At 34.9% G+C, this 11,241-nt stretch overlaps 1 protein-coding gene across 2 annotated transcripts in view; it reads left to right on the top strand.

Annotated features, from left to right (window-relative positions):
- ROCK1 (Rho-associated, coiled-coil containing protein kinase 1) overlaps positions 1–11,241 on the top strand; it is a 124,383-nt gene that overhangs the window by 54,759 nt on the left and 58,383 nt on the right. For both annotated transcript variants that reach the window (XM_010828908.1, XM_010828907.1), the window contains exons 3-8: positions 2,688–2,788; positions 3,312–3,449; positions 6,403–6,578; positions 7,372–7,456; positions 8,749–8,893; positions 9,203–9,341. In XM_010828908.1, the coding sequence (XP_010827210.1) occupies positions 2,688–2,788; positions 3,312–3,449; positions 6,403–6,578; positions 7,372–7,456; positions 8,749–8,893; positions 9,203–9,341 (784 nt within the window). The remainder of the gene's footprint in view (positions 1–2,687; positions 2,789–3,311; positions 3,450–6,402; positions 6,579–7,371; positions 7,457–8,748; positions 8,894–9,202; positions 9,342–11,241) is intronic.

Below are 11,241 nucleotides of genomic sequence, written 5' to 3'. Positions count from 1 at the left end.
GGCCAAACAAGAGGCAGTTCAGGTTGAATGAGATCATAAAGGTGGGACTCTGATAAAATGGAATTGGTGACAGGGTTAGTGTCCTCACCTGCACAACACACAAGATGTCCTGTGAGCACACAGAGATGCTGGATGCCAGCAAGCCAGAAAGAAATCTCACCAGAAACCAAACTCCCTGGCCCCTGATCTTGGCCTTTGAGTCTCTAGAACCAGGAGAAAATCAATGTCTGTTTAAGCCACTCAGGCTGTGTTATTTTACATGGTAGTAAGAACTGACGGAGAAGGCAGTGGCACCCCACTCCAGTACTCTTGCCTGGAAAATCCACAGACGGAGGAGCCTGGTAGGCTGCAGTCCATGGGGTCGCTAGAGTCGGATGCGACTGAGCAACTTCACTTTCACTTTTCACTTTCATGCATTGGAGAAGGAAATGGCAACCCACTCCAGTGTTCTTGCCTGGAGAATCCCAGGGATGGGGGAGCCTGGTGGGCTGCTGTCTATGGGGTCGCACAGAGTTGGACAACAACTGAAGTGACTTAGCAGCAGCAGGAAGAACTGACCAAAATGAATATTTTTCTTGATGAAGAGAACCACTCCCAACTGTCATTGAATTACCATTGAACACTGACTTTGGACATTAGTTTTTGCTTTAACTTAAAATTACAAGGCAAAACAGCACTTCTTTGCAAAACTGAAATGTAATGAAGTCATTTTGACAACTAATATTGTCTGAATCACAAGTAGCTTTGTAACTTGTGCTGTCAGAAATTAAAAGAAGCAGCGAAATCTCTATTTCCACATAAATTTGCAGCAGACATGTTTTGGGGGCCCAAAACTACAGAATTAATATCCTGTTTATGGCTCTAAACCTGGTATAACCAGAGCCAGGGATCTTTCTCAACTCTATAGGCTATCATATAACTCATTATCTGGTTCATGACTCATTATCTGGTTCATGACTTCCTTATTTCTCATCTAGAGTATTATAGTACTCTTAAAATTCTACTCCTCCCCACCCCCCAGCCTTGCCTTTATTGAGTTTATCTTTTACATAGTCGCTGGAGTAGCTGAAATGTAAATTTGACTATATTGTTTCTATGCCTCTTTCTTTTCATGGCTTCCTGCACAGAGTGGTGGTTTTCAGGTAGGACTCTTCAGGGCTGCTGTAGAGAGGTGTACAAAGCAATTCCTCTGCCACCCACCGTCACGATCCTCGTGAAACAGAGCACTTTTATCTGTTTTCATATTGTATTGCTTTTAAACTTTAATGTGAAAAATATTTTTTGTTGATGAAATAATAATTTTACAGCTTTTGGCCTATAGGTAAAGTTCAAGCTCCTTATTAATGAGATTGGTACTCTCCAGCCTCTCTTTTCAAGTCCTTCCCACAGACTTGATGCCCCAGCAATGCAAACAGTTCTGCTGTGCCTTTGCTTATATTTGCCCATCTGCCTGTTAGTCTCTCTTTTCTTTTTCCCAGCTAGCTAACTGCTACTCTTTTTTTTTATTCTTAAGACTTGTTTCAGGTTCTGACACCTCCAGAAAGCCTTTCCTCGCTATCTCCCGCTCAGGCAGGCTTAGGTTAGGTGTCATCCTTGTTATTCCACAAACTCTGTGCTTGTGCTTTATTTCCCTTTTTTGCATTTTTTGGTATTATTATTTGTTTGTTTCTGTTTCATTTGAAATCCATAAAAGCAGAGATTATGTTTTTAAAGTTACATTTCTATATTTACAGTGGTTACTATAGAGACTGCATGGTTAACACAAATGTTTCTGCAGTAAATTGATTATTGTTTATATCTTGCTGATGCATTTGCAATAGATAGGTGATCTAAAATTAAATGTACTTATATAATTCCTATGTGAAAGTTTACTCTTTGTTACATGTGTTTATAGGCCATAAGGTATATAAACACAAGTTTAAATTATGCATTTCAAAAGAAAGACATTATATGCAGCTTTTATTAGTAACTAGAACTTAAGTTTAACAGCTGCCCTGTATTTTGTACAACTCTGAAATGTGAAGCTTTTCCATGTAATCTCATGCCAATGTTGACCCATGTGGATTAAAATAGCCCTATTTTAATCTATGACCAAATTAGGAATTAGAATATCTACCCAGTGGGGATTTTAAATTATTGTAGTTTGTAGTGTGACAGGTTTATATAAATAATTGCAGATTCCCACTGTGTGTTTTAAGTTAGTCTTCATTCAAATAGAGAAATATAATAAATATGTGATTCTTTAGCATGTTTATTTTACCTTTGATATTTTATATCTTTTTAAAAGGATTATCAAAACTGACTTGATAGAAAGATTTAATTAATCTAAAATATCTACCTGTGGCCCCTTGGTTCAAAGTTGATATATACTTAAATACCAGGAACTAATTAACTAATTATCCTCAGTATACGTGTAGTATAATGTTTGTTTTTTTAAAAAACATTCTGGTCAGATTTTAATGTAATTATTTAACAGCTAGAGTGAAGTCATTTCAGAATTTGTTGAAAACAATTCTCAGCACATTGAGCATTTCTCTCTTTTACAACTTCATATTTTACCTGTATCAAATAACTTTTAATGCACATCTTTGTTTTTTGTTGTTTCTCAAGAACTTGAATGTTAAATAAGCAGTTTTAGTTATACTGTTTCAGTGATTTAAAATTATAAACTTTTTCTTTTCATACAGATAAAGACACAATAAATAAAATTAGAGATTTACGAATGAAAGCTGAAGATTATGAAGTAGTGAAGGTGATTGGTAGAGGTGCATTTGGAGAAGTTCAATTGGTAGGTTATTTTAATGAGATTTTAAAATCTTTTTAAAATTAAAAAATCCACTTGTTTGTTTAACATATGATGTTTTGGAAAACTATTGATTTTATAAAAGTCTTGCTCTAAATTGCTCTAGACTTTCTTGCCTACCAATATGAAAGCCTAGAGTCTCATTCAGCAGTAGTGTGAAATATTTTCCCCAAGCATTCAAGGGTAGAGAAGAAGTTTCAAGCATCAAAAGAGAAGACTTTACTCCTGATACTACTCCATCTAAAATGCTGTGGCATAATAATAAGTTTTTAAACAGAAAGTAGCATCCATAGCAGAGTGGAGAAGGGGAAGGATGCCATAATACAGGGAATAAAGTTTTTTTTCCTAACATTACTTATGGTATTTAAAGCCTTAACATGATCTTACTGGGGTAATTCAGAAGAGATGTTAAAACAGACACACAGTAATGTTAGATTATTTAGTAAATTGTTTGTGAAACACTGATCTTTAAATGTTAATGAAAGGTTCATTATTTTACATTTCAAAGGTAAGGCATAAATCCACCAGGAAGGTGTACGCTATGAAGCTCCTCAGCAAATTTGAAATGATTAAGAGATCTGATTCTGCTTTTTTCTGGGAAGAAAGGGACATCATGGCTTTTGCTAACAGTCCTTGGGTTGTTCAGGTATGCTTTTGCTGTTGTTTCATTGTTGTTGTACTGGTTTGTAACTTGACATATCTGAGAAGCTGACTTTGGTTTTTAGTGAACAGCAAGAGAGAATTTATTGGCAGTTATAAAAGTATCTAATAAATCATTTTTAAAATCATAAAATTTAATGTTATTGAATCATCTCTGGGAAGGAAGTAAATATTTGTCTCTCATTTTATGGAATGGAAGAAAATGGGAGAAAGGAAGGAAAAAAAGTTAAGCTAGGCCTCCAAATAATATTGTATTGGCTTCAGGTTTTTCACTGGAAGGAAAAATACATCAGAAAGTTAGTAATTGTAGGTCCTGGTCTTGATTGCCACAGGTCTACCTGAAGTTGTGGCCCGGTTATTTCTATCTTTGAGCCTGAGTTTCATTGCTCAAAAATGTGAAAGTTGGCTTAGATTGGTTATTTTAAACTGAATAGGTACCTCATTTGGAGTCATGGGAGCAAGGAGTTATTTGGGTAGGTTATAATTCTGGGTTTTCTATTGCTGCTTCAATTAGAGCAGCTGCATGTTTTATGTGTCTTATATATTGGGGTTCTTATTAAGATTTCATGTGAGGGGGATAAGATCTTCTGGTTTAAAAAATGGAGTAAAACTACTAAGCTAGATCATTTCTGAATTCCTAGCATGAATTCTGTAGCTTCTTTATTTATACTAAGTAATAAAAACTGTCCTAAGCATAATAGTAATTGGTATAAAAAGAATATGAAATATGTTTAAGATTTGCATAATAAGGCTTTTTATACTTAAAGTGTTCTTGTTTGTATCAGCTATATAGAGTAGGGTCTCTCAGTCTCGGTATTGTTGACATTTTCAGCCACGTGAGGGCTTCCCTAGTAGCTCAGTTGGTAAAGAATCTTCCTGCAATGTAGGAGACCCAGATTCGAGCCCTGGGTCAGGAAGATCCCCTGGAGAAGGGAATGGCAACCCACTCCAGTACTCTTGCTTGGAGAATTCCATAGACAGAGGACTTGGCGGGCTACAGTCCACAGGATCGCAAAGTCAGACACGACTGTGCGAGTAACTTTCCTTTTCCTTTCAGCCATGTGATGTTTTGCTGCTGGGGGCTATCCTGTGCCTTATAGGGTTTGTAACAGGATCCCTGACTTCTGCCCAGGTCCTCCCAGTAGCAGCCGTCTCCACCCCACACACCAGCTATTAGCAACTAAAATTGTGTTCAGACATTGTGGTGTGTTGGGGAGAGTGGGTTGCTGGGGGCTGTGGGACACCAACAGTTTGCCTTTCTGGTTGGGAACCACTGATATGAGGAATGTTCAATGTTGTGTAAAAAGTTAAAAACATGACATAAATATTTAAGGTTAAATTTACAACTTGTGAGTTTGAAGCTTTGTTTTTCTTGATACATTGTCTGTAAATAGGGAAAAGTGCCACCAGATCAGCAATGTTTCTTTAATTATGGTGTCCGAGTGATTCACTGTACATGTTAACCTGGGATAGCCATGAGACACCACTTAGTTTCTTATCCTTCCCTCTAAATATATATTTTGTAATTAAAGTTACTAAGTGAAAGTGAAAATCGCTCAGTCATGTCCGACTCTTTGCAACCCCATGTACTGTAGCCCGCCAGGCTCCTCTGTCCATAGAACTCTCCAGGCCAGAATACTGGAGTGGGTAGCCATTTCCTTCTCCAGGGGATCAAACCAGGGTCTTCTGCATTGCAGGCAAATTCTTTACCAGCTGAGCTACCAGGGAAGCCCATAAGTTACTAAATCCATAACTAAAATAACTAAAGTTACTAAATCCATAGCTAAAATCGTTACACGCTGTTGAAAAAAATGAAATAACAAAAAGAATTTAAAGATATAACTGCCTAGGTAAATTAGTTATAATTTATAATTTTTCTCTAGGGCTTATTTCATTTATTTTAGTTCTATTCTAATATTCTCATGTTTACTTAAAATGTTCTTTTGTAGAGAATTCCCTGGTGGTCCAGTGGTTTGGATTTGGGGTTTTCAGTGCCCTGGACCCCAGTTCGATCCCTATATCAGGGGACTAAGATCCTACAAGCTGCACGTCATGGCCAAAAAAGAAAAAAAAAAAAGTTCTTTTGTAAATTTGCTCTCCTTTTAACTTTAACCCTGGTCATATAATATATTTATGCCTGATATTGTTGCCAATTTCATATTGATGGACCTTCCCCTTCCTGCTTTGACTCTGTTGCCCTCTCCCTGCTTCTCTGTTGGCTGCTCCTCCTACTGACTGCTGTTGTTTACTGAGCACCTGTTGTAGTAAGTGCTTTCAGTATTTGCTGATCTCTTTTTAACAACCCAGAAAGGCAGTTAGTCCCCATTAGCTACATCCTCAATTTATAGATTAAATTTGTGCTTTTGTTCATTGAACATTCATTAAATACTTGCCAACTGCCAGGCATCTAGATGCAGACTGCGGCAAGTTTAAAAGTCACATATGGTATAGTCCCAGTACAGAAGTCACAGGTAATTTGAGAGGCTATGTAATTGCCTTGTCACACAGCTAGTCAGAGACAATTAAAACTAAAGCCTAATTTATTAGACTACTGGAAAATTGTGATATCAATATAAATTTAACATTAAACCCCACTATGCACAATTTAAATTAGAACTACAGTATATCTTTGCTTAGAAGAATTGTATATCCTTTATTGAAAGTTATAATTTTTTTAAATTCTCAGTATAAGAAATTCAATTAGTATAGAAAATGGAGAGAAAAAAGTCTCCAGCTCCTCAGAAATAACCAGTTAATAATTCCTTGGCATATGCGAAGTTCTTTGTGCTATTTATGTTTGTATTTATTTCCTTTTTAAAAACAGTGCTTACAACTACTGCATTTGATTATTTTAATTATACTAGTGTTTTTGACAATTCTTAAATGAAGCAGTTTTGTTTAACCTTAATAAATTTCTTTGTTCTTCTGTATTTGTGTAGCTGTTTTATGCATTCCAAGATGATCGTTATCTCTACATGGTAATGGAATACATGCCTGGTGGAGATCTTGTAAATTTAATGAGCAACTATGACGTGCCTGAAAAATGGGCCCGATTCTATACTGCAGAAGTAGTTCTTGCATTGGATGCAATCCATTCCATGGGTTTTATCCATAGGTAAAGATAAAAATGTTTAAAATTTCTCATTTGTCGAAGAGAGAAGCTAAAAATAAGTACTTTATTTGGTTAACACGTCCCACTCTGAGTCCACCTATTCTTCCATATGACATAAGTGGTATTTCAGGATTTAAAACTTTAAAATTTGTAGTTCTGACATTTCAATTTAGTGTTGATATAAATGTACTCTTTAATATTTCTTAATGATAAAGCTTTTATATAGTGTCCTGAAAAGTAGAATGTATAAGCTATTTTTTTAAGATATCTTCCAGGGTATTAAATGCTTTAAATTTTTACATTCAAATTAATTTGCTTTTGATTAGTGAATAGATCATACTTATTTGTTAGAAGGGTAGTTTCATTTGTTCTACAAACACCAATTGAATTCTCTGTGCAATTGCTGTGCTCAATGTCAGGGATACAAAAATGGAAGTGACTTAAGACCCTCTTCTAGGGTTATTTATGTATTTATCTATCTTGTGTGTTTTAGTTACTTTTCATGTTTGAATGTTACATTTTTTATGGTTATTCTCTCTCAAATGACTTGATTTTCCTCTTGGAAGAATCAAACTCTGCTTCAAAGGGAATATTATATGTCTTCTTCTGAGACATAACACATGAGAGAATGTCCCTGATGAAGTTCAGTTTATAGATGTGGAAAGAGAGTGCATATAGTTTAAAGGTGGTCTTACCTAAACTGAGTGAGGATATTGGACCTAAAATCATTACCTCATATAATTTTTATCAATTTATGACCTGTTTCAGAGATACTCTATTTTTTTTCCCTCCTCAGAGATGTGAAGCCTGATAACATGCTGCTGGATAAATCTGGACATTTGAAGTTAGCAGATTTTGGTACTTGTATGAAGATGAATAAGGTTAAATAATTAGATTTTAATTTAGTTTTGCTAATTCAAGATTGATACTTTTTACAAAATGTTTTAAGAATTTAAGAATTACTAACCATATCTGGACGTGTACAGAATCAATGTGTCCTGTCTTATTTGTTGGACTAAAATGCCATGGTTTCACTGTTGTGTTAGTAACTTGTGAGTACTTTATTTTTCCCCTCTCTGTTTAGGGGAAGTGTGGATTGCCAGATTTACTGAATTTTTTAAAATAACTCTGTAATGTCCGCTATTTTAACTAGAAATGGGCTTAGTTTAAATGGCACTAAATACTAATGCCAATGTTAAAATGCGACCTTCATAAAAACTGGATTTCAGTAATACATGTATTTTTTAGTGTTTTACTTAGCCTTCTATTAAACATGAAAAGATCTTACTACTTATTTTGGGAGTCAGTCATAAAAGATATCCATGCTCACTGTTTATATAATAACATGTACACGGCTGAAGTAGCAAGTATGCTGCTTTATTTTCAGTTGAAACAGTTTATATTCTTTGAAACTTATCATAGAAGAATAACCAGAAAGTTGTATTTATTTCCAAAGGAAACTTAACTGGTTAGGAGGAAAGCCCTATGTGAGAACTTTTGTGTAAACATTGATCATTCTCTTGCATTAATACCAGCTACAGTAAGTAACAGGTATATATAGTTTTGTTTTTATTTTGGAGAGAAGTTTAAAATGTGTGGTAAACAGAGATCAGTGGGCTTAACACTATTACACCCTTTCTCCATGCATGTGACTTCCTATTTTATATGTGTACGGTCACTTCTTACATGTGTTTTTCTCTATTTCAAGTATAGTTAAATTGAATGACTATTTTAGTAAAAAACAATTAAATCACCTTTTATGTATTAATGTTATCAAGAGATTTGTTGTCAGTTTCTCAACATATTTGCCTTGACTTATATACTTGTTCTCTGCAGTTGAGATCTTACTGTTTCAACTGGGGGAATAATAAATGGTCTAAAAATAAAAGAATAATAAGTGGAAAATAATAAATTAATAAATTTACTATGTCTTTCTAGTGAAAGTTATTACAAAGTAAAGGTATCTGTAAACATATACACACATGAATATATTATGTACATAATATGTATATAGGATTAAGCTATTTATTACTTTTTGTCAAGTTTGCATTAGGTTTTAATATGACCTTTTTATAAAGACTTAGAGTTCTACAGGTTATATTAAGAAAACACTTGTGTTGAATAATTGACACTTTACATTTATATCCTAATTGAAAATTTGACCTCTGTTTAGGAAGGCATGGTACGATGTGATACAGCAGTTGGAACACCTGATTATATTTCTCCTGAAGTATTAAAATCTCAAGGTGGCGATGGTTATTATGGACGAGAATGTGACTGGTGGTCAGTTGGGGTATTTTTATATGAAATGCTTGTAGGTGAGTAAAGGAGAATTTTATGTACCTGTAACAGTTGTTCATCTCCATACTTAGACTTGGCTTCTTCTGATAAAATATTACATTGTTAGCAATGTTGATTTTGTTAGTAGAAAACAGATTGATCCAAGCTGTGATCCAAACACACATACTTTGTGTGTTTTGACAAACTTGATGTGTTACTTCTTTTGGTGTATGTTTTTAGTTTATGCATAGTTAATTATCATTAAGCAGTAACATTGACTTTTCCTTGGAAGCTTATTTCTCTAAATGTATCTTAATTTGTTTTTGTTTTCCCTGTCAATTTGTCAGGTGATACACCATTTTATGCAGATTCTCTGGTTGGAACTTACAGTAAGATTATGAACCATAAAAATTCTCTTACCTTCCCTGATGATAATGACATATCAAAAGAAGCAAAAAATCTTATTTGTGCCTTCCTTACTGACAGGTAAATAATTTTAACATGGAACACTATTCAAGGAAACTTCGATTTTGCTGCTCAGTTTTTAAGGTCTATTTCTGAGCTCCTTTATTTATACTATTGAAATAAAAATGTTACCATTCTTCAAGTCATTCATGACAGTGAAACCTGCTATAATTTTCTGATTTTTCTGGATCTCAATTACCTTACCTAAGAAATTGGGATAGTAAAAGATTCTTTTCTGATGACTAGATCAGATTGTAATTTTTTTCATTGTTAAAATTTTAACTTAAATATAAAGATGATAGTATATTTTATTGAGTCTGGTTTTGTTGTTGTTGTTCTTTTGGCCGTGCTGCACGGCTTGTGGACTCTTAGTTCCCCAACCAGGGATTGAACCCAGGCAGTGAAAAGGAATTCCCTGAGGGTTTTATTTTTTTTTTAGAAACATGTTAAAATCTCAAAAATTAGAGTGCATCTTAAGATCAATGGCATGTACTAATTTAATTGAGGGCATTTTTTTCTCCTAGTGATAGAAAAATGATGATGCATCTTCCAGTTGATGCCATTTAATACTATATTGTGTAGTTGAAATTTGTTGAGGGGCTAGAACTTAAATGTTCTTGCGACCAGCTGAAACAGGAAAAGTAAATATGTGAAGTGATTGATTAGCTTGTTGGGGGAATCCTTTCAGTGTATATATTTGAATAGAAAATTGTCACATTGTAAGCTAAATATCTTAAAATTTTATTTGCCAGTTATACCTCAGTAAAGCTGGGGAAAAGATTTAATTATATCTGGCATATACTTTTTGAAATTAAGGAGATAGTGCAGAGCTATACAAAAAATAGTATTAGTATTTCCTACCTCCTTCCTTCATTAACATGGTCTTCTAGTTTAAACAAGCATTTTTTACAAATGTAAATGCACGTAAATGTCTTAGAAACAGAAATGGCATGTTACATATATATATATATCTCCTTGTCTTTTACTTCTAAAGTTTAAATATGAACCAGATGACTTACTAAGATTACATTTAAGGTTTAAGGTTGTATATGGTTAATGTAAGTACAAGAGGGGCTTTGTACCTTTAAATATATTTCAATTTTGGATTCACTTTAATTGAAGTTAATTTATCCTCCTTCAGTATGTCCTTTAGAACCTGAAACATGATAGTTTTTGAAATTTCTATGTTTTAATATAAGCACTATATAAATGTAGTCTAATATAAAAACCATGCTGGGGTATAGAATTGAACAAGGGGCACAGCCTCTTCTCCACTGTGTCCTAGCCCTTTGTGGGAAGCAGACAAGCAAATGAGATGCTTACTGTACAGAGATAAGTACTCTCAAGTATCATGTGCCAAAGAACCATGGAGAGTTTCCCTAATCCAGTCTGAGAGAGTCAGTGAAAGTTATTAAAAGTGTCTCATTATATCTAAAGCAGTTTGTCTTTCAACTCATGAAAAAGTTTGAGATTTTTGTTGTTTACAAGTGCTCTACTAAAGCACATGGTGCTGAGTTCCTCTTTCCAGTTCAGCTAAAGGCACATTTTAAAATGTTTTTTTTCTGTGCCTACCAAAGAGGCCAAGGATCAGTAGCTTGTCCCATTCAGTTCAGTTCAGTCGCTGAGTTGTGTCCGACTCTGCAACCCCATGAACTGTAGCACGCCAGGCCTCCCTGTCCATCACCAACTCCCAGAGTCCACCCAAACCCATGTCCATTGAGTCGGTGCTGCCATCCAACCATCTCATCTTCTGTCGTCCCCTTCTCGTCCTGCCCTCAATCTTTCCCAGCATCAGGGTCTTTTCAAATGAGTCACCTCTTCGCATCAGGTGGCCAAAGTATTGGAGTTTCAGCTTCAACATCAGTCCTTCCAATGAACACCCAGGACTGATCTCCTTTAGGATGGACTGGTTGGATCTCCT

Source organism: Bison bison, unplaced genomic scaffold (assembly GCF_000754665.1).
Source record: "Bison bison bison isolate TAMUID 2011002044 unplaced genomic scaffold, Bison_UMD1.0 scf7180017864498, whole genome shotgun sequence".
Classification (NCBI taxonomy): domain Eukaryota; kingdom Metazoa; phylum Chordata; class Mammalia; order Artiodactyla; family Bovidae; genus Bison; species Bison bison.
This window is presented reverse-complemented; position numbering and strand designations above follow the sequence as displayed.